The sequence below is a fragment of the Labeo rohita genome, chromosome 4 (genome assembly GCF_022985175.1).
Source record: "Labeo rohita strain BAU-BD-2019 chromosome 4, IGBB_LRoh.1.0, whole genome shotgun sequence".
NCBI lineage: Eukaryota > Metazoa > Chordata > Actinopteri > Cypriniformes > Cyprinidae > Labeo > Labeo rohita.
The window spans coordinates 40,021,756-40,046,239 of record NC_066872.1 but is presented as its reverse complement, the minus strand read 5'-3'; the positions used below and the strand labels follow the sequence as shown (position 1 = coordinate 40,046,239).

General features: G+C 37.4%; 2 protein-coding genes across 4 annotated transcripts in view; one reads left to right on the top strand and one right to left on the bottom strand.

Moving 5' to 3' along the window:
* Window positions 1-15,995, bottom strand: part of scube1 (signal peptide, CUB domain, EGF-like 1) — a 77,705-nt gene extending 61,710 nt beyond the window's left edge. Inside the window, exons 1-3 of one of the 3 annotated variants that reach the window (XM_051107847.1) lie at window positions 15,796-15,995; window positions 14,057-14,179; window positions 6,503-6,628 (exon numbers count right to left, since the gene is read on the bottom strand). In XM_051107847.1, the coding sequence (XP_050963804.1) occupies window positions 6,503-6,628; window positions 14,057-14,179; window positions 15,796-15,883 (337 nt within the window). In that variant the 5' untranslated portion in view covers window positions 15,884-15,995. The remainder of the gene's footprint in view (window positions 1-6,502; window positions 6,629-14,056; window positions 14,180-15,795) is intronic. The other 2 variants (XM_051107845.1, XM_051107846.1) reach the window with 2 other exon arrangements.
* A 1,393-nt stretch (window positions 15,996-17,388) lies between these two features.
* Window positions 17,389-24,377, top strand: samm50l (sorting and assembly machinery component 50 homolog, like). The gene is given in 16 exon segments (XM_051107503.1): window positions 17,389-17,550; window positions 17,756-17,866; window positions 18,189-18,290; window positions 18,641-18,728; window positions 19,093-19,199; window positions 19,632-19,762; window positions 19,891-19,957; window positions 19,959-19,979; window positions 20,640-20,768; window positions 20,861-20,932; window positions 21,094-21,180; window positions 21,778-21,848; window positions 22,688-22,755; window positions 22,866-23,012; window positions 23,229-23,370; window positions 23,611-24,377. Coding segments are annotated over 16 exon segments (1,410 nt in total). The 5' UTR covers window positions 17,389-17,529; the 3' UTR covers window positions 23,657-24,377.
* The last annotated feature ends 107 nt before the right edge of the window (window positions 24,378-24,484 follow it).

Here is a 24,484-nt window from a genome sequence, read left to right as displayed (position 1 = left end):
ACAGAAGTAAACAGAACAGAAGTGAAGTGAAGCAAAGCAAACAAAAAGTTTAATTAATTTAAAAGAAGTGAAAAGAAGAGAAGTGAAAAACAAGCAAAGGGAAGCCACACAAACAGAACAGAACAAAACAGAAGTAAAGCGAAATGAAGGGAAGGGAAGTAACACAAACAACAACAAAACAGAATTGAAATAACTCAAAAGAAGTGAACAGAAAAGAGATTAACTGAAGTGAAAAACAGAAGCAAAGTGACAAAGAAAAGAACAAAATAGAATGCAGTAAATTGATCTTAACAGAAGAAAGAAGTGAGCAGAACAAAAGTGAAGTGAAGCAAACACAACAGAAGTGAAATGAACTCAAAAAAAGAATAAAAGAGTGAACTGTAGAAGTGAAGAAGAAAAAGTGACACAAACAGAACAGAACAAAACAAAACAGAAGTGCAGTGCAACAAACTCAGCAGAAGTGAACACAGCCGAAAACAGAAGCAAAGCAAAGCAACACAAACAGAACAGAACAATACAGAAGTGTAGTGAATTGATCACAACAGAAAACAGAAGTGAACAGAACAGAAGTGAAGCAGAGTAAAGCGAACAAAACAGTGAAATGAACTCAAATAAGTGAACAGTGAACTGAAGTGAGAAAGAAAAAGTGACAAACAGAACACAACAGGATTGAAGTGAGATCAACTCAACAGAAGTGAAGCGAAGAGCAAACAAAAGTGAAATTAACTTAAAAGAAGTGAACAAGAGAGAAGTGAAAAACAGAAGCAAAGCAAAAAATGTACAAACAGAATGTGAAGTGAAATCAACTCAACAGAAGTGAAAATAACAGAAGTGAAGTGAAGCAAAGCAAACAAAAAAGTTAAATGAATTTAAAAAGTGAAAAGAAGAGAAGTGAAAAACAAGCAAAGCAACAGAAACAGAACAGAACAAAACAGAAGTGAAGCGAAGTAACAACCAACAACAAAACAGAATTGAAATAACTCAGAAGAGAACAGAAGAGAGATGAATTGAAGTGAAAAACAGAAGCAAAGTGACAAACAGAAATACAAAATAGGAGTGCAGTAAATTGATCTCAACAGAAGACAGAAGTGAGCAGAACAGAAGTGAAGCGAAGTAAAGCAAATACAACAGAAGTAAAATGAACTCAAAACAAGTGAAAAGAAGAAAAGAGTGAACTGTAGAAGTGAGAAAACAAGCAAAGCAAAGCAACACAAACAAAACAGAAGTGAAGTGAACTCAACAGAAGTGAACGTAACAAAAGCGAAGTAAAGCAAACAGCGACAAACAGAACAAAACAGAAGTGAAGTGAAAAACTCAACAGAAGTGAACGGAAGAGAAGTGAAAAACAGAAGCAAAGCGAAGCAACACAAAAGAGAAGTGAAGCGAAATTAACTCAACAGAATTAAACAAAACAGCAGGGAAGCGAAGCAAAGCAAACAGAACAACAAAATACAACTGAATTAACTAAAAAGAAGTGAACAGAAGAGAAGTGAATTGAAGTGAAGAACAGAAGTGACAAAAAGAACAGAACAAAACAGAAGTGTGAATTGATCTCAACAGAAGTGAGCAAACAGAGGAGAATATTATAGAAGCAAAGTTAACTCAAAAGAATTGAAAAACAAGACAAAACGAAGCAACAGACAGGACAGGAAAAAAAGATCTGAGTTAAACTGAAATGAATTGAAGTAAACATAACAGAACGGTACTGTAAATTCTCTCGTTTCAAGTGACCTCGGTTCAACATCACCCCTGTTGTAATTGTAACTACATGAGTTTTCTCCTCCCATTCTGATGTTGGAGCGAGAAGGGAAAAGCAGCCAAAAGATAAATAAACAGCAGCGGCAGCGCAGGCATTCATAAAAAAAGAGCCAAATGATCAACACATTGAGTCCAGCTGCCTGCACGGAGAGAAAAAACAAATAAGAATGGAAATGAAAAAGACAGAGGAACTGCAGTAAATTGCTCTTTAATCAGCCCCCCATTAGCCAATCTTAAATCAATTAAAGCTTTAACTTGTTAACATGTGGAGATCTAAAACGACTTCCTACACAAGATCAGCCAGGCAAACAAGCCACAGCACTGATTTCCGTACCATTTCAAAGAGCTTGCGGTTTGGTTAGCGCTCAGTAGGTTTGTTTGAACACACTCTCTGAGTGTGTGCGTGTGTGTGTTTATGCAGAGCATAATCAGTGGCACAAGCCACACTAAGGCAAGCATCACTATTGCTATTGCTCATCGCATGTGCTTTACTCTTGCTTGTGTGGGTTGGGTAACTGTGGAGCAGATTTAAAAATGGATTTAAAACTGAGCTGAATACTACTGAAAACATAAACAAATTAGCCTGAAAGTCAGACAATTTCTGATAATTTGATGCTGAAATGTCAAATGGCATGTCGATGTCATTTTAAATAGATAGGATTTATGGAGGATCAACACCCATGCGACAAAGTTGTGTATGCACCAATCACATTTTCATCAGGAAATGTAAAACTCTAGGTAAAAGAAGTCATTAATTATCACAGAAAAGGTTGAGGAATAATACAGGGAGAAAATGAAATAGAAAGAGAATGTCAAAAGCACAAAAAAGAGATTACAGTAAAAGGTCATCATAAACATGATTCATTTAACCTTTCAACAAAGTCAATAGTTTAGCGGTTTCACTTCCATCTGAACTTGCCATAATGCGCGCAGATGCCAATGAGAAACATGAGGATTGCTATGAGAAAACGTCATATGACGTTAAAACGTCAATGAGAATGAATAAGGTTTCGAAAGAGCAAACAAACACACACACAGATGATGTGTGAATGAGAACCATCAACATTAAGCAGACAGGAGAGATTAACAGGAAACATGACGAAGCGCCATATGACATCTCTTTGACCGAGGAAGTGTTTTATTGAATGTTTTGAGTTCAATGAGGTAAGCTTTACCGAAAGACAATTACTGGAATCACTTCACGTCATAATAAACTTTATGCCACAAATGCTGAATCGGATGAAGGCATCATGCAAGGCAAAGAATAGGACAGGGAGAGAAAAATCTCTAAATGATCGTCTTTTTCTGTGTCAATCTATTTCTAGGCAGAGGTGGAGGAGAGGGCTGAGACAAAGACAGACAGAACCAGATTAAATCCAGGAGAGAGGACAAGACGGAAAGAAATGAAGAGAAATGTAGCGAGTCAGACACAGAAAACTGGACACGGAGGGAAAGACATAACAAGAGCAGCAGAAGGAGGGGGGGTTCGAACAGGAGAGCCCCCACAGTGCTGCTGATGGCCCTCTACGGCCTTGTCTTAGTTCCCAGAGCCATCATTTAGACTTGTATTTGAGACATTCCACAATAAAGATGTCAAATAGAAGGCAAGTCTATCGCCTCTAGGGAAACAGCCTGGAGTTACTCCAAAGAGACCCACAGCCAAGATAACCAAGAAAATACAGAGAGGGGAGAGTGCAAAGACAGGACGGGAGAAAGAGAGGGAGATTTTAAGGAGGAGGATAAAAAAAAATAAAAGTTAGAGAAAGTGAAAAATGAAAGGCTGATTTTGAGGGAAAGAAGTATAGAGATAGATTACCAAAGAGTATCATTACAGTTTTTAGATATTGTATCATAGCAATACCTTAGTTTTATTGGCATGGTACCATGGTTGTACTATAGTATTCAAAGATTGCTTGACAATGATGGACTTTATTAGCACAACTGCAAAAAAAAAATATTAAGAGCAAATGTTTAAAACATTGGCTCAACCAATTGTGTGATTTAGGGGTGGGACTGTTTGTTTGGTCTAACAATGGAGCACAGAGTGCAAATATTCATTACTTTTTCAGATGTTTGGTGCTTTTAGTGGTGCGGAAATGACCAACAATCTCGTTTTTCACTGACAATTCGTAAATATTCAAGTAAATTGGTTGTGATTTCTTATGAATTTGTACAATCTCATTCATATGTTATATCAGATCTACTGTCATCCACTAAAAGGGGGGGACCTTTATGGTGGCATTTTACCTATAAATTGTGTGTTTTTGTTCAAACAGATCATACAGATTCATATGATATTGCTAACTAGGGGTAGGGGTGGACCTTTATGGTGACGTTTTAGCTACAAATCGCATGTTTTTGTGCCAATCAGATCGTACGAATTCATACAAAATAGTCAGCTAGGGTAGGGTTAGGGGTGTTTATGGCGATGTATTACCTGCAATTTGTAGTTTTTTGTGCCAATCAGATTGTACAAATTCATACAAAATCACAAACTCGGGTGGGATTAGGGGTGGACCTGCATGGTGACATTTCACCTTAAAATTGTATGTTTCCGTGCAAGTCAGACCATACAAATTCATACAAAATCGCCAACTAGGGGTGCAGTTAGGGGTGGACCTTTATGGTGATGTTTTACATACAAATTATATGTATTTGTACCAGTTAAATCATACAGATTCATGATGACCAACTAGGGGTGCGGTTAGGGGTGGACCTTTATGGTGACATTTTATCCGTAAATTGTAGGTTTTTGTGCCAATCAAATCAAACAAATTCATACAAAATCGCCAACTAGGGGTGGACCTTTATGATGGCATTTAACCTACAAATTGTATGTTTTCATGCCAATTAGATCATACTGATTCTTATGATATTGCCAACTAGGGGTGGGGTTAGGGGGGGAACCTTTATAGTGATGTTTTATCTACAAATTGTATGTTTTTATACCAGTTGGATTGTATAAATCCATATTAAACCACCAGTTAAGGTGGGGCCATGGTTTACCTAGAAATTTGACATTATCGTACCTGTCAGATCACTCAAATTCATACAAAAAATGCCAGCTTGGGGTGGACCTTCAGGGTTTTCCTACAAATTGTATGTATTCGTACCAATAAGATTGTACAAATTCATATAAAATTGCCAGCTAGGGGTGGGGTTAGGGCTGGACCTTCATGGTGACATTTTACCTAAAAATTTTATGTTTTCATGCAAGTCAGATTGTGCGAATTCATACAAAAATGCCAGCTAGGGGGTGGGGTTAAGGGTGGACGTTTATGGTGATGTTTTACCTACAAATTGTATGTTTTCATGCCCATCAAATTGTACAAATTGTTTTAAAATCGACAGCTAGGGGTGGGGTTAGGGTTGGACCTCCATTGTGATATTTTATCTACAAATTGTACTTTTTTGTAGCAGTCAGATCACAGAGGATCATATAATGTTGCCAACAAGGGGTGGGGTTAGGGGTGGACCTTCATGGTAACAAATTACCTAAAAATTATGTATGAGTCAGAATGTGTGATTTTAGAGGATATCGACAACTAAGGGGAGGGTTGGGGTGGACCTTCATAGTGATGTTTTATCTGTTTTGTCTACAAATCGTATGGTTTTATACCAGTGGGATCGTACAAATCCATATTAAATCAGCTAGGGGTCGGGGTCACAGTTTACCTACAAATTGTACAGTTTCGTACCAGTCAGATCACGCAAATTCATACAGAACCACAAACTACGGGTGGACCTACATAAGTACTTTGTGATATATCTAATTATTACTATCACCTGATGTCACCATTGTACCACCTCAGGTGTAGGAAACACAAATTAGGAAAAGAAATCATGCAAGTTAATGTAGCAAGGCGAAGGAGATGCTAAAGGTCTCTATAGGTCTGAGCTCTGGTGTCCTGCTCTGGGATTCATCATCATTATAGTGGATAATGAAAAATGATGACCTCAGCATCCTGAAACCTGGCTCGGCACGCATATTTGCTTTGGATTATGAGAGCAGAGAGGAGATGAGATGAGAGCAGCTCAAGTTCTTCATCCAGCTGCTCAGACGCACACCAGTGCTGTCCTCTCTTTATCTCTTGCGACACTGATGTTTGGATTGTAATACGTAGTCACCATGACACCATAAAGCCACCACACTTCAGGTTGATAAGTCGCTTTCAACCAAAGTCACATCTGCACTCACTTAGAGGGGTAACGCAGACAGACTCACTGCAAAAAAACACACTTTTTAACGAATTCCTCAATCCCCACAGCAATCCAGTAAAACCATGAGACCCGGCCCTAACTCTCCGGGTCATGGAATTTCATCTTTGAACTATTTCAATAAATACGAGATGGCAAGTTATTAATTTTCTCTCAGCCTTTTCTTCCCCTACTTCCATTTTTAACCGCTAACATAAACATCGGACCTGACTGCCGATTTCTGGGAATTGGACGCGATTGCGCCACTGGTGACATTTGGGTGACATTTTTAAGAGATGAAAATAATCGCGAGGTTCCTGTTGGCGTGCTCCTGTCACAACGGGAATGGAATACTGGCGCTAGACGCGGCTCGGCTGGCCTTTTCCGAGGCGCTGCGCGGAGATCGCTCAGGCAGATTTGTTTACGTTTGCAAAGGGGGGTCATTACAGAGGTCGTTAGCCGGGCAAAGAGATGACGAGGGACTAGCTCAACTGCAAGTCCGTCAGGATCGGTGTCTGAGTGTGCATATTTCTTTCTAGCGCCTTACCGAGACAGTTGTGCCCGTCATCTGCCAGCATGAATCCGTCGTAGCATGTGCACCTGTAGTTTCCGGGAATATTAATGCAGTCGTGTACACATCCGCCATTGTAGTCGTTTTCACACTCGTCCATATCTGAAAAAGACAGCACACATAATGCAATATGAAATCGTTTTTTGGACAAATGGATTAGTTAGGGGTTGTTCAAAAACTAACCTTCAGCAAAGACTGCTACAAAGTCTAATCCTGTTATTGATACTAAGCAGAGGTTAAATAAGGAAGATGGCTTATAAAACAAGCTTTCATCGCTGCTATGAGTTTGTACAGCAGACAGACGTAAGTAGGGACACTAAAATAAACACAATATTTCTTTCCCTTTCACTCACACTTGAATACATTGAAATCAGATAGACAGCAAGTGTCTGTTCTCTGCCAGACGATGATCGCGGGTATCTGCTTTGTGTTTTGCGCTACCTCGGAGTGTGTGATTTAATAAACCTGGCTTGTGCTCTTGGAGACATACGGCGCGAACTAAAAATATCCACGTTATTTCCCACAAAAAAACACTCACAACCCACATTGTGCAACTGTGGCTATGAGGACAGTGAGAACTGCGTTTAAGAATGTTTTGTTTTTCTTTTCTTTGACCGAAAATCTATCCAGACAGTAAAATATTGAGCATACAGTAACACAAATCACACACATATGCAGATATACACCAAAATTACGGAGGCATAAATACTTCACTAGTATTTTATTCGTTGTTTGTTTCTTTAGTCTATCAAAGAGTGTCGGTTTTGGCTTATTGTGAAGAAAAGGGCCATCACAGTAGACAAACACGGAGCCAACTCATCACAAAAACATCCATAAACACTCCGGAGCAAACAAAAAGTTCATGTTTCACTACCGTTTCATCTAGTTAACATGCTCCCGAAGAGTCATCTAGGAAGGGAAAAAATGAGAGAAAAGAAACAGATGGATGAAGGGAGACCCCTGAAGGTACAAAAAAATGGAAGAATGACAGATCCAGAGATTAAAGTTTGCCTTAAATGCCACTTTAAAATAACACTGAGTCTCATACAAACATTTTATAAGTGACTAAGACTCTGTCAGGAGCATTATAATGGCTAAACAGAAAAAAAAAAAAAAAACGAGTGTGATTCAAGGTGATAATGTTTTTAGGTGTCTGTGTGTGTTGCGGCCGTTTGCAAGGCTAACAAGGTGAATACAGGGTGCCAGCGAAGGTGTGAGGGGGACGGGGTTGTAAAAGAGGCGAATGGCTAGTTAGCTTCCAGCTGACACACTTCCTGCCTCAGAGCTGTTGTTGATATGAGCCTGCAGTGAGCCGACAGCCCGGGCTGATGCTTGCTGCGGTTTCCACTGTCGACACGCGCAGATCTCTAATCGAAGGAGAAGTGTTTACGCTCAACATCCCATCAAGCAGATTAAGCACCTCCGCTAACACCTCAGCAGGGGTGGAGCCCGCGGGAGGCAACACCTCAACACTCCTACGGCCCAACACAACACGTCCAAATCCTAACTGCTGATAAACACGCCATGCAGAGAGCAAAAGAAGAGGGGGTTCTGCAAAAAAGGCCTGTTTTGATTGACTACGGCAGAGACAAACGATGACGCCTTGCTAATGTGTGTTTCTGTGAAGTTTCCCACTCCTGGTGTTTAGTACATGTGAGTGAGCAGAAAAGGCAGTAGTGTAAAATTTACATAAACTGAAACACATGCCCTCTTAGATTTTTGGAATTTGCATGTTATTGTAAAAACTGCATTTAAACTACTTTTTGGAAGTTCAAAATCAGGGGCACAATTGAAGTCCATTATATGAAGAAAAATCCTGAAATGCTTTCCTCAAAAACCATAATTTCTTTACGACTGAAGACAGAAAGACACGAACATCTTGGATGACAAGGGGGTGAGTAAATTATTTGTAAACTGTTGTTCTGGAAGTGGACTTCTTCTTTAACAATGTCTTTACTACCTTTCTGGGACTTGAACATGTCAGTTGCGTTGCTGTCTATGCAGGGTCAGAAAGTTCTTAGATTTAATCAAAATTATCTTGATTTGTGTTTTGAAGGTGAACGATGGACTTATGGGTTTGAAATGACATTACTGACAGAATTTTATGGGTGAACTATCCCTTTAAGGTTTAACTCTGAATACTTACTGTATAAGAGGAAGTGTTTCCTCCTGTAACTGATCATTTTAAATAACTACTTCATTTTCAAAGTTTCTGTGATGCAAAAAAAAAAAAATATATATATATATAGATTTTCTTGAAGTACAAATACTGCATGTAGTCTTTCAAGTAATATAATACCATTAAAAGTGCATGTACACTATATATTTAATGTTTTTAAAAAAGTTTCAACAAGGTTGCATTTAAATCAGTAGTAAAAAAAGATATAGTAAAAAGATCAATATTGTGAGATTATTCCAAATGTTCTCAATTTTAATATATGTTAAAATGTAGACTATTCCTGCAATAGCAAAGCTGAATATTCAGCATCATTACTCCAGTCTTTAGAAATCATTTATGCTGATTTTCTGCTCCCGAAACTCTTATTCTTAGTCTCATTATTATTAATTAATAATAATGTCAAACAATTAATCATGATTAATCGCATACAAAATAAAAGCTTAAGTTTGCCTAATAAATGTGTGTCTACTGTGTGTAATTATTATGTATATATTAATGCACAAATTAATGTATATATTTAAGAGAAATGTTATGTAAAAGATATTTTTATTTATATAAAATATAAATTATATAAAAATTAAAATAAATACATATACTAAATATTTCTTTAAAATATCCATGAATGTGTTTGTATTTATATATACATAATAATTACACACAGCACACACACATATATTAGGCAAATTCAAACTTTTATTTTGTATGCGATTAATCGTTTGACAGCCCTATTATTAATGTTGAAAACAGCTGTGCTACTTAATATTTTTGTGGAAACTATAATGCAATTTCTTTTTCCAGGATTCTTTTATGAATAGAAGGTTCAAAAGAAGAAAGTAAGTTTTAGATTCCACATTAAACTACTTGAAATTGTATGTCAACTACGTGATGATGTTAAGCTTTTTTAGTGTGTGTATGGTGGAACATAAAGCAGCAAAGAGACTGAAGTGTCCTGTGAGGGGAGGGTCAGGGATGAAGGGTGGGCACACTCAGAGAGCCAATCAGAGCACCGGCAGCTCTGTGACGAGTCCGCAGACACCAGGCAGACAATGGCCTAGTAATGGGCCGACACCTCCATCTCTCATTCCATTTATCCGTCTCCTCCTCACCACCCCCCATCCCCTTTTCTATCACTGAAACATACAAACACACACCCAGAAACACAACTACACACACACACACTCACACTCCGACTCAGAGACTAGGGCACTTCTTCAGCGGCGACAATTACCTGACCTCTTTCACAGACAGAGATAAAAAAGGAACGGAGGGGAAGAAAAAAAAAGAAAGAGGCAGACAAGACAATTCTCTCTCAGGTAAACTCACTGACCTAATGCTGAGTCATGTTAAGGTTTGGTTTAATCTCTCTCGCCTGCAAATAAACCTGGGCAACGTGGGGGATTTGTGAGCTCCGCCCACTGATGAATTTCATCAATTAATCAATTTGCATAATCAATCAAACCCAAAAGGGTAAGGAAGCGCTGTGTCACAACTGTGCCATCACATGTTACATAATTCTCCCTTTTGACTTTAAAGCATGCAATGTGTGTAATTTCTGATAGTCCCGCCCCCAACTCCCACCATTGGTTGAGCCAAGGTTGCTGTGTCATGTTGGTTGGGATGCTCAAACAAATAGAACAATGTTTTGACAGCACCACAGAACCACAGCAATTTCATTTTTCAGGGGAATAGCTTACTTATAGCTGTCTCTGCATTTTAAGCTGGACAGGAAGTATTTTAACACTTCTGCCAAAGAGCATTTTAAATGCATTATGCCATCTACTATAGGACACACCATCAGATGCATTTAAAGTGTGAGTTTAAATTATGTCCACAGACCTCAAAAACATCAGCTGCATAATGTGAAGCAGGTTTACAAATCACAGCTCACATATCACTTGACTTTACACTGACAGAAACAAGCAAATACACATTCTTCTGTTCCAGTTTCATCAGCTCACACATTTTTCGGTTTCATCGGCTTTGTTTCTGGCTCAATCTGAATCCAAATCTGTCACCAGTGAGTGACAGCCATGGCATCATTCATAATAATTCGGAGAAGTTGCAGCTACAACCTCACAATTACAAGCAGATGAACCTCAAAGACCTCAAAAAATTTTTTTTTTTCTGTCCATGTATAACTTATCATCATCTAAAGTGATATTTAATTGGAAATACTAAAAAACATGTTAAAGATTGATTGTATTGGCAATCAGGAGACTCCATCTGATTTCCATTGAATCTCATTGGAAAAAACAGCTGAGACCCTGAAGAAAGGGTTCATCCAAAAATGTAATTTTTCTGAATATTTACACACCATCAGGTCATTTATGATGTGAATTAATGTGTTTGTTCATTAGAACACTTGTGGAGAAATTTAGCATTACATCACTTCACCAACAGATCCTCTACAGTGAATGGGTGCCGTCAGAATGAGAGTCCAAACAGCTGATAAAAACATCACAATAATCCACAAGTAGTCCACAAGTCCAGTCATCTACATCTTGGATGGCCTGAGGGTGAGAACATTTTCAGCCCATTTTAATTTTTGGGTGTACTATTCCTTTAAATATGCACACAGGTTGAGATCTTTCTGCGACATGATGGACTGCAATGATCATTTCTCAGGAGAGACATTTAAAAAGCAGGCAACTTCAGCTAAAAGTGTCCACAAGCAAGTGAGATATTAAAGAGATGGGTAATGAATCTCCTCGTGCTCAACAGATTTTACCAGCATGTAACTGGCTACAAATGCACCGATGTGTAGACAGACAACATGACTGCATTAGAGTGTTAGCAAGTGTTTTCTTAATTTTCTTCAAAGCCAAACATGCAGGGCTTTAATTAAAGGGTGGGTATGGGGGTGTTAATGGGCTTTTTGCTTCAGACAAAACAGCCCCCCCACTTCCCACAATACACCACATTACACTGTGGACGGAATGTCCGCTCAGACAGCATCAGAGCCAAAAAAGAGAGGAGAAGCACACATGCACGCATAGTTAACATGCTAAGAGCAAAGCGGCCCGGTTGGATTCGGTGTAACTGACGGCCTCATTGCCCTACGACCGTAGACTGCGGTTTAAAGGTGGGAGGAAAAGGCTTCTGTAAAGTCCAGAACATTCCCCGTGTTTCCTTAGAGAAATACAAAGATGTTGTTCTAGCCCACGCTGTCTGGCCTCAGACAGGAGTATCAAGCGCTAACTGAGGAGCAGTCTGGCGCAATGCCGTTTCACATCCACCTAATTCATTAATGCAATTGAGAACTGGTGTCGGGTGTCATAATAGGTAAAGAGCACATTTCATGCTTTTCCTGAAACACAAGCTCCGCACGTGTGGGTGAAACGGGGAGAGAAATGCAAAACGAACAATCTAGAGTCCACAGATGAAGAACGCAGAGTACAATAACAGGAAACAGCAGCCGTAAAAGTGTCCATCATGTTCAGTTCACCTCTCTGATACTCACAAACTCATTTACACCCATGTACCTCGTACTATCAATCGCACCAGCTGTAAGTCAGAGAAGCGTGTGTTGTCTGGACAACTAGATGAATTCTAGAACGAGTCTTTGAATAAAAATTTGTCCTGGTTTCACTTAACGTGGGTCTATAAAATTCTGATTGCGGTAAGGAAATATTCTTGAAACATATAAACATATTAACTGAAATGACCTCACTTGCGCAAATTTTCTATAAAATTATTAATAACTGTTATCCATGTACCTGCACGGCCAGGAAACAAAACTGTGAAATATATGAGCACTAAATTACAGAATAAAGTACAAAATAGAATTATGCATACTGTATAATATATTGTATAATAGAGTTTAAAATAGAGAAAATATTAAACTAGAATTAAAATTTTAAATAGAATTACCTTTTACTAAAATTGTTATGCTGATAAAATAAAATAAAATAAAATAAATAAAATATAATAAATATTGTTTCAGTTGTTGTATTACAATGCCAATCTATATTTAATAAAAGAATACTCATTTAGACAAAACATATATTGTATATCTACTTTTTATTAAATATAACACCAATCTATAATTTTTAAAGAAACATATTACATTAGAAAAATGCACATTATATATCAATGTGTTACATAATGCTAATCTATCATTTCTAATGGAAAAAAATGCATATTATCTATTAATTTGTATAATATAATGCCAACGTATCATTTTTAAAGAAAAATATTAAATTAGAAAATGCATATTATCAATTTGTGTAATATAATGGCAATCTATAATTACTAACGAAAAAATAGAAAAATTATATTATATATCAGTTCGTGTAATTTAAAGCCAATCTGTAATTTTTAAGAAGAATATTAAATTACAATAATCCATATTGTATATCAATTTTTGTAATATAATGCCAATCTATAACTTCTAATTGGGGAAAAAAATGTAGCCGAAAATGCATACTGCTTATGATTTTTTTTTGCAAATTTTTATGTTTGTGTGAACAATTGCTTTTAGGTAATCTTATTTGTTCTTATTATTTCTTTTCTAATTTATAGTCAATATTTGACCATGGAACACAAAACCAGTCATTTTTTGACCATACATTGATGTATAGTTTGTTAGGATAGAACAATATTTGGCCGAGATACAACTATATAAAAATCTGAAATCTGAGGGTGAAAATAAAAAACAAAATATTGAGAAAATCGCCTTTAAAGTTGTCCAAATGAAGTTCTTAGCAATGCATATTACTAATCAAAAATTAAGTTTTGATACATTTATGTTAGGAAACTCACATGATCTTTACTTAATATCCTAATGATTTTTGGCATAAAAGAAAAATCAATCATTTTGAACCATACAATGTATTTTTGGCTATTGCTACAAATATACCCGTACTACTGGTTTTGTGGCCCAGGGTCACATATAGTTATGCAATTAAGGTGTTTTAGCATCTGAGACAATGGTGATACATAAATGAAATGTAGATGAGATCCCTGGGATTGACATCGCAAATATGAGATCTTTTCAGAACTTTCTACCAACATACCTGCTTAACAGATCTACATGAGTGTATATAGAAATTATGAGATGTTCATTTGTCTGTTTCAGTGAGTGTGATTTGCTCTGATCGTGTGTGTGTTGGCTCCAGCTGTGCTGTGCTCTCAAGCAGAACAGGAGAAGGAGGTGTAAAGACTGGAGCAGGTTTTGCCCTCCCAGCACCTCTCACCCTCACATTGCACTTCCTCCTCACTAATTAAGACCCACAGCAGGAGCTAGAGAACAGCTGGATGACCTGACCGAGATTGCGTGTGTGAGACAGCGAGAGACGGGCGGACAGGGACAGAATGAGCGAAAGAGAGGGAGAGACATCTGTCTGCCTCACCTTCGCAGTGCTTGCCATCTCCCTTGTAGCCAGTCTTGCAGATGCACTTGAAGGACTTTGGAGTGTTTTGGCAGAGAGCGTCGATGTGACAGTCGTCTGTGGATTCGGAGCACTCGTCGGCATCTGCGGAGTAATCATAAGGGATAAGATTTAGCTAAATGCTTGTTACACATCCCAGATCTGAAAAGATTATGCTGTCACATTAGACAGAAAGTGCTACTTTTTTGGTTTAATGGATAAGTGAACATTTTCAGACGGCTGTAAGAAGTAGTAAAAAAAGATATGAGCTAAATTTAAATGCAATAATCTCAAATCTTTTTGTTCATTCAAATCTTTTACAAACAGAAAACATTCAAACAGAAGAGCGAAAATGGATTTCAGAAACACCTAAATCCATAAGTATAGCACATCAATCTACCAAAAGACAATCTAGTCAAACTGAATTAAAAAAAATATATTTTTTCATGAAAAATCTATGTTTTTATGTGTCTCTGACCGGAGGTTCGGGGTGTGGTAAAGGTTACTGATCTGAGATCAGTTTGCTTTTTCTCATGATGATATTATTGCTGGTTTAGACAGGTGAAGCTGAACAGAACAGAACACAAATGACCAAAACCACTCATACAGGACGAAAGAAGTCCGGAAAGAAGATGTTTAGCTTTTCAGCCAAGAAAAACCAATAGAGTGTCCAATAAAGTGATATACTGATTCACCTAAAAAGCAGAAATGATGCTCCAAATACAGAGGTAAATGAATGAATGACTGAATAAGCAGACTCCTGGAAAGCTCTTATAGGAGAAAGTGTTTTTTGAGAAGGTAAGTGAGGTGATGTGGTTGGATACTGATGTGCAGTTACACAGATGGCCCTCAACTTCTTCTTTTTATCATTTGTAAGATCTAAATTGAGCGTTTCTTAAACTTTACGCAAACTGAGCACCTTTTGCGCAACGGTGCGCTCTTTTCATCCAACGTCCAAACCATAAATACACATGGAGAGAGAAAATCAGAGTTCTGTTTGTGCATTTCATAACTTCACCTCATAAAATACTGTCTATTTGAAAAGCTCCAAAACATAAAAAGCCAAAAGTCCGCTATGCGCAATCGTCAAACTCCTTTGGAGATGAGTTACTGCTATTCATCTCTGTTTATTTGCAAAAGCATATGTTCGACTTAAAATAATACACACATACAAATACAAAATACCATAAAATCTTTAGGAGGGTCGTGGTTTAAAAGAACCAACAATCAGTTTTTATTGTTTGTCTCATTATTGACTTTTCCAGGCATTCATTATGGAGAGACACAATGCGTATTGACGGTAGTGGAGGAGTGAGGGGTCGATAAGCCCCCCGAACCGACCCCATCAGGGCGGCTCATGTTCCTATAGACCCCATGGGAGTCAGCAGAGACCCCGGCAAAAGCTCTCCTTAAGGAATATCACGCGTAAAACAACGCGGACGCGTTTAAATACGCATATACCTTATTCTGTATGCATGTCCAGTAATGTCAGAAATGAGAGGGCACATTTTTCAAACAAAGTGTGACTAATCTGTTATTTTAGATTAATGCAATTTCAGGCTTAATAATACAGAATGTGCAAAAAATAAATGAATAAATAAAATTAAATAATAAAAAAAACATGCAACCACTGACTTACAACCTATATCAGGTGTTAAAAGTTTCCCCAAATAAATTATGTGAAAGGTACAGGGTGGAAAAAAAGACAGAGGAACACTTACCTGCGACTCCAACATTTCCCATGACATCTAAAGAATTTATGAGGAGGAAAAACAAACAGACGTCCCAGGAGAAGCAGGCAGGACCCATGGTTAGAGGCTGTGAGTGAATGGACTTCTCCAGTTGTGCGTTTCTTTGATAAGAAGCGTTTCTGCTGCTGCTGGCAGAAAGAGCACGAGAGCTCGAGCCTCGAGACGCCTGCTGATTGGTTTGCGTACATTTGAGGAGGAGATGGGAGGTGGAAGGAAGGGGGCAGAGAGAGAGAGAGAGAGAGAGAGAGAGAGAGAGAGAGAGAGAGAGAGAGAGAGAGAGAGAGAGAGAGAGAGAGAGAGAGAGACTGTGTGTGTGCGCGGGTCTAGACATAGATAGATAGATAGAGTAAGAATACAAAAACAATAAGCAAACAAGGATAAAAAGATAAATAAATGGTCTATATTAGGGCAATATACATAACTTTATAACACACAACGCCACTACACAAAATCCAGACTGAATCTAAATTTTAGGCTTTGCAATAATTCACATTTCTGATTACTTCGGTGAGCTGTATTCCTGTCAAAAGTAAAACGATGTTTAAATTGCGCATTAGTGACTGACAGCTTGCTGTCAAACAGTGAATCAGTAACGTTCCTAATGTCTATAGCATTTCCTAATAATCATTTGCATTTAAAAAAGTGCTTCTCAGTCTGAATTAATCTCATAATCACAGCCGAATAGAAGCTGTAGTTTTCAGTTCAACAAAAAAGATTCACCCAACTTTGCTTCTGTAAATGCAGCGACTTATTAAAAGTGTTAATCAGTAAAAATACCATTTACTAGAGAGGCTATACTGCCCTCTAAGGGCAAAATGGATGGACATCATTACAAAAAGCACTGCGGTTGCTCCATGGAAATGTAATGGATGACGAATTTAAAATATAATTGTACAGATTGCATTTTGCATTTAAAAAGAGCTATTTCTAGAGTTAAAAATAACACTAAAACATTTTCTCATTGGACATTTCTGTGACTTCGAAAGATTATACTAATGTTTAGATCATACTCATGATTAAAGACTATATAAAACTAACTACATTACTTTTCCAGGCCTGTAAATGACAAATTTACTGCTATTTCCAGGTTTTTCATGACCATAAAACCTCTGTAAATACCACGGAACTGAAATATTAGCATATTCATATACTTTGGTATACCAAGATAGGACACTTAAAAACTTGGAAATACAATCACGCCTTTTGAAGTTGTTTGTATGTGACCCCAGTCAACGAAAAATAAATATTAGACGCATTATCAACAACTGTCTATGCTAGTTAGTTTACAAAACACACAAGCTAACAAACAAACAAACTGACGTACTCCTCTTCCTAGCTGCGGCATAACTGCCTCTATGAGGGTCTGAAAGATATACTCCAAACATAGTTTTTAACTTCCACATTTGTCTTTTTGACAAGTAAATACTGTCTAAAACGCCGAGTATGTTGTGTACAAATTGAATGAGTGAACGCGAGCAACGCCAAGGTAACGTTACGTACGGCGGCGCACATAACAAGAGCCCGCCCACTATGTACGACGTCACATCACCCTAGCCAATCGCCGTCCAGGTTCGCCAAGCTGTTGCGTGTCATGGCGTCCTCCTTGAAGGGGGTTGGGTTCACAGCTTCATAATAGTGCGATATTTTACATTCGCACGGTCAGCTGAGCGGCTTTAGTACGTTTAGGATATTATTGCACTAGAAATGGGGACTGTGCACGCACGGGTAAGTGTTTTATTAAAAATTCAGGGTCAAATATGCTTGTTTTGTCTGTGACCTCTCGTGTTCAGAATTACTGTGCTGGTTTATTGCTTGCTTTGTGTGTTCTTGTATTGTTAACAAAAGATATCCATTGCGTTTTTGTGTACGTATCACTGGATATGGCTGTATATGTATGCAAAAAATAAAACTGGTCATGTTTGTTTTGTAGAGCATGGATTCGTACCCCATGTATGGGCGAGACCTGGGCGTCAACTCAGAAGATTTGGAAGTGATGGAGGCGGTGCAAGAAACTAAACAAGAGGTTTTGGAAAACAAAGATGTAAGTTGTGTTAAAATGGTGCTGATTTCTTTTTCAAATAATTTTATGCTAATAAAATGGAACTACTATGTTTTTTCAGGTATATATCATGTAAATGTCATGGTACATAAATTTGGTAAACACTTAATGCCACTTTTCAGATCAGACTGCACCACACTTACAAAAAAGTGCAATCAAATTTTGACAGCATCTGATGGTAATACCACAGTATTTTCCAGTATATACAGTATTGGTATTCCAAGATGCTTCCAATAATGTCCAAAAACATGGTATTACTGTCAAAAATCTGCAGTCTACAACATCTCTGACTGTTCTCATCTAGGTTGTTGTACAGCATGTCAACATTGAAGGGCTCGGCAGAACTAAAGAGGATTACTTGGGCTATGAAATCTCTGATGTCTTCACTGCCAGGAACCTGGTTGAAGTAAGCGAGCTGTCAAGGTCAATGTGTTTGTTAGAATTGGTAACGTTATTATGAGTGGTGACAGACCAAAGTCATCCAGTTTGGCTGATTAACATAAGGGTTTATTACACCTCGTAAATTTCATGACATGATTGTCAATGGATAGTGCGCGTTTTTGTCATTTTATAATTTGGATTAAATATAAATATAATTTTGCTTTGTATAAAATCAATGAATGTCAAATAATACAATTAAATTGTATGAAACATGTCAGCATTATATTGGACATAGATATACCCCTTTAGGTCGATCACTAATTGTAAAATGCGATCATTTTTTAACAATTTTTAACAAGCTCAGTGTTTCCACAGGTTATGAGAAAATCCCACGAGGCCAGACAGAGATTGCTCCGTCTAGGCATATTCAAAGAAGTGGAGGTGGTGATTGATGTTTCAGAAGGTATTACATCCATAACATCTGATTCATTTATAGATTGTTCAAAGGAAAATGCCCCATTTTTCTGGACTGGGCTGTTGCATTCTCCTCAGATCAGCTGTCTAGCTCTGACTTTTAACGTGTTAACCTACATCAGCACATTTACATACTCATAAAAAAGGAAGACCAGTGGGTCTAAAGGTCGACCTTTTTATTGTCAGTATTAGATCTGTAGCATAGATATAGGAGAGACAAGTTTAGAAATTTAACCTGGCTTCATAATAAATATATTTACAGGATTTTCTGTTAACTTCATATAGGGATCCACCATGCATTAACATTCAGCAATGGTGTTGTTTCTACAATGTGTTTTTGATCACCTCTTTAGGAGCAGACGCACTGCCAAATGGACTCGATGTTACATTTGAGGTGACTGAGCTTAAACGACTTACTGGCAGTTATAATACCATGGTTGGAAACAATGAAGGCAGTATGGTAAGAACCATAATCCATATATATATATATATATATATATATTACTTTGCATCTTACCCATGCCATGTTGCCTTACCAACTAACTGAAACAATTTTAAGTTGCAGTACTAAAATTACCAAAACTGAAATATGAATGAATGAAAGCTATGTAGAAATCTTTAAACAATAATAAAATGAATAACAAAAGCACATAACACAATTACTAAAACTTCAAATAAAATAAAATGAAAACTGGAATTATAGAAATAAAAGCTTATTTTAAAATATGAATTAATAGTGTTATAATAATATATAATTAATTCTAAAACATTTCTGTTTAAGACACTGTTACTCTCAAAGAAGATGTCCATTCATACTATTAATAAGAAAATGAATCGAACGATGTTTATTATGAATATTAATTACTGCATTTGTGTGTTTGTTCTTCTAAAGGTCTTGGGCGTTAAACTTCCAAACATGTTTGGCCGAGGAGAGAAGCTCACTTTTCAGTTTTCCTATGGAACTAAGGAGACATCATATGGCCTGTCCTTCTTTAAACCACAGTTGGGATATTATGAACGCAAGTATGATTTCGAAATTAAACTTTAAAGGTGAAATGTGTCATCTTTTTCAATGTTAAGATGCAATTACACCCTTCACTTAAGTGATATTGAATAGATATTAAACAACTCGACGTCTTTGCTTTGTGTAGCTTCACTCTAAACCTGTATAAAGTCACCGGCCAGTTCCCATGGAGCTCTTTAAAAGAGACGGACAGGGGGAGTTTCTACAGAGCTAAATGTAAGATATTTAAAAAAAAAAACCTCAGGCCATCAAATATGTAGATGATTTTGTTTCTTAATCATAACAGATTTGGAATAATTTAGCATTATATGACTTGCTCACCAATGGATCCTCTGTAGTAAATGGGTGCCATCAGAATGAGAGTACAAACAGCTGATAAAAACATCATAATAATTCACAAGTAAAGCTTCTGGCCAAAATGTGAGTTCGTAATTAATTATAACGCTTTCTCTCCAGTGAAAAAGTCAATGCTTGGTTCTTTTTATCCACCCATTGTTTAGAACTATTTTGAACTGTTTCACTTGTAAACAGTGCTTTATCTGAGCATATTTCTCTCCTGATTCAGACGAGATTGTTTTTTCACTGGACAATAACACTTTTCACTTCACAAGATGTTAATTGATGGACTGGAGTCGTGTGGATTACTTGTGGATTATTGTTATGTTTTTATCAGCTGTCATTCTGACGGCACCCATTCACTGCAAAGGATCCATTGCTGAGCAAGTAATGTAATGCTAAATTTCTCCAAATCTGTTCTGATGAGGAAACAAACTGATCTCCATCTTGGATGAGTTGAGTACATTTTCGGACAATTTTCACTTTAGCTTGAACTGTTCTATTAAAAATTAAAGATTCAATGTAATATGCATTTTCCAGTTCCCTCTGTGGATGACAGATCACACTTTGAAATGGGAGGGTGTGTGGCGTGAACTGGGATGTCTGGCCCGCAGCGCCTCCTTTGCTGTGAGAGAGGAGAGTGGCCACACTCTTAAATCTGCCCTTTCTGTAAGATGCTCCCCACTGCCGTAATCCCAAGTGTTTTGCCTCCCTGGTTTCATACTAATGACTGATTTCACGGATTTCTTGTCTCACGCTAGCACACCATGGTAATAGACACCAGGAACTCTGCCATCCTGCCCCGAAGAGGTGCCTTACTGCGGATCAACCAGGTGTGTGGATTTGAACACCAGCCCAGAACATATCAGTAGCTGTTTTGTATTTCTTCGCTCACCGTTACTTTCGCCTCACAAAGTCCATCATTGATTAAAACTGTCTGGAGAAGGTGTAGCGTCGCTGTTAAACAATACCTACGTTCGCTCTGTTGGTTTAGGAGCTGGCAGGATACACCGGCGGAGATGCCAGCTTTCTCAAAGAGGACGTTGAGCTGCAACTTAACAAACCATTTATCTGGGGATCAGTGAGTAGGCTTGATTAATGTATGGTGTTATAGATTTTTCTGGTTTTGATATTGTCTGTCATGAATTAACTGCATTAGAAAGACTGCAGTTGCTATAAAAGTCTGTTAAAAGGATATTTGTGACCCTGGACCACAAAACCAGACGGAAGTAGCACAGGTACATTTTTAGCAATAGCCAACAATACGTTGTATGGGTCAAAATTATTTCTTTTTCTTTTATGGCAACAATTATTAGGATATTAAGTAAGGATCATGTTGCATGAACATATTTTGTACATTTCCAAAACTTAATTTTTGATTAGTAATGCATTGCTAAGAACTTCATTTGGACAACTTTAAATGCGATTTTCTCAATATTTAGATTTTTTTTTTTTTGCACCCCCAGATTCCAGATTTTCAAATTGTTGTTTCTCGGGCCAAATATTGTCCTATCCTAACAAATCATACATCAACAGTAAGATTTATGTATTCAGCTTTCAGATGATGTATAAACCTCAATTAAAAAAAATTACCCTTATGACTGGTTTTGTGGTCCTGGGTCACATTTGTGGTATTTGGACATTAATATTAAGTAGGTCTAATGATTTTCCCTTATAGGTGTTATCTGCATCTTTATGGGGAGGGATGATTTATCCGCTTGGGGGTCAGCCTGTTTCTATTGCTGACAGGTGTGTGTTTGTTTGTTTGCTTACTTTTAGGTGGATGCTCTGTTTTTTTTTTTTTGTAATTTTGTCCCAGAAAATGCAAGTTAATGTTATCACATTGGACACACTTTGCTGGGTATAGCAACCCCCCCCTCTCAAAAATGAAAAATGCTTAGAAATCTCTAATTTTGCTATAACCTAATGTTGGATTCATTGAATTCTTATTTTCTTTCACTTAGCACAGATTTTGTATTTCTTTTTGGATTGGTTAAAAGCCTCATCTGAGCTCATGTGCCTCAGTTTTTGAGTGAACATTGCCAAAATTATCTGCAAATAATGTTTTTCTTCACTCAAAAGCTGAGGTGAATAAGCTCAGATGAGGCCTATAACCAATCCAAAAAGAAATACAAAGTCTGTGCTAAGTGAAAGAAAATAAGAATTCAATAAATCCAACATTAGGTTAGGCTAATCAGTTAAAAATATATGTAAAACCTATATACATATATAAACTAATTGAAAGAAAACAAGTTGACAAAAAGATTAAATCCAAGATTTGGTGATAGTGTAGCATAATAAGAGATTTACACGCTATTTTTAAAAGGCACATCGTTTTTGCCTGGGAACACCAAATTAGGTAAAGCCAACTTGTATCAACACAGATCTAAAGAAACATTTTATGATATTAAAATCACTCTGTGCTCAATTAAAAAGCCATTCACCAAAAACATGTAAGCAATTTTGCTAATTTAGACACTGAATTAGATGCTCACATCCCTTCACTCCTTGCCTTCTAGACATGTTAGCCAGCCTGAACACGTTAATACGGTTGTACAGATTGCATTGTGCATGTGGTTTTATGTCAGGTTCTACCTGGGTGGCCCAACCAGTGTGAGAGGTTTCGGCATGTACAGTATAGGCCCTCAGAGTGAAGGTAAAAGCTGAAAAATATTTGAATTTACAACATATACAGTCATTTTTTTTGTACATTTAAACATTAGTTTTCTTAATGATTGTGTCTGATTTGATGTCTTACCTGATCAGGTGATTATCTGGGTGGGGAAGCGTATTGGGCCGGTGGGCTTCACCTGTACACACCCCTCCCTTTCCGCTCAAACAAGGGTGGCCTGGCTGACCTCTTCAGAACACACTTCTTCCTTAATGCTGGAAACCTTTGCAACCTCAACTACGGTGAGTAGTCATTTATTGAAAACATTATTTCATTAGTCTCATCTGTAGTTAATGACTGAATATGTGCACTGACGCCTTTTGTCCACATGGTGATGCTGTTGTTGAAGTGAACTTTAGCATGACACTCAGTCACAACAGTGTGGTATCACCAAAGACATTTTGCATCCTCTTCTATTTTGACATTTGTTCTTTACATTATGCATCCTGTTTGTGTAGGAGAGGGACCACATGCACATCTGCAGAAGCTAGCAGAGTGTATCCGCTGGTCTTACGGCGCAGGAATAATTCTACGACTGGGAAACATTGCTAGGCTTGAACTCAATTACTGCTTCCCAATGGGTGTTCAAAGTGGAGACAGGTACATATTCACATCCACTGAACCACATTCATGCTGAATCACTGGCAACATAAAGGCAATTTTTTTTTGTAGCCAAACCACTAATTTTTTACCTTTACTCTGATGTTTTAAATTAAACAGTGATGGTTTTGACAAAAATTGTCAGATTGAATTGAGTTTTTAAAATTCCCTAGCTTGTAATATTCACCAATGTAACCAGCAAATTGAATCCTAAATTATTTTATTTTTATTCCCTGACAGGATATGTGACGGTGTGCAGTTTGGAGCAGGTATCCGTTTCCTTTGAGCTCTTCGGCTGCCGTCCTACTGTTGAAGCAGGGGTTTGTGGGATAGCATTTTTTTGGATTTTGAACCCGAGGGATCCCTCCTGCATGCACACTCTTAAGGATGCACTTTGTTTTTGTACCTGTAAGACAAAAAATACTTGGTTTTCCTGCAAACCTCTCACTGTTTGAATAAAAGTCCAGGGTTTAGTAAACGAAACCTTATCAGTCTGCAACGAGACTGCAGGTGCTAAAATAGTTAGGCTTTTACAGTAGTTTCCAATGAGGAGAGCTTTAGAGATTATTCATGATCAGTCTGTTAAACCAGAGATTAAATTCAAATCCACACCACCGTCCACTCGATTATGTGCTTGGCCTGCATTGGGAGAGTTTTTTTTTAAGCAGTCCCTGCTGCTTTGATGAAACACTGAATTATATGAATTATTAATGCATTATTTAAAGATGCATTTATCCGGTAGCCATTTGAGTTGAGCACTTTTTCTGCTTTTAAATATGATTGATTGTTTAATGTTTCAGTCAGTTGTCTCCTCTAATACCAAACTAGATAAATGAATTGATTTAAACTGACTTCACTGAATCAGTAGCGAGTCAAGTTTCCTCCAGCCATAAGTCCCCTTTGTGAGATCCACCAGCAGTGCTTTACTATTAAGACACTTTTTATTATCGTCTGAACTTTAAATTTATGTTTATTGTGCACAAAAATAAACCTTTTGGTTCCCTGAAGTATTTGTTCTTATTTTGTGATCATGGAAAAAAACATTATCGCATTGAACAGCTGAAATTAAATTGTCAAACACATATTCTATATTCTATATTCAATTATGTATATA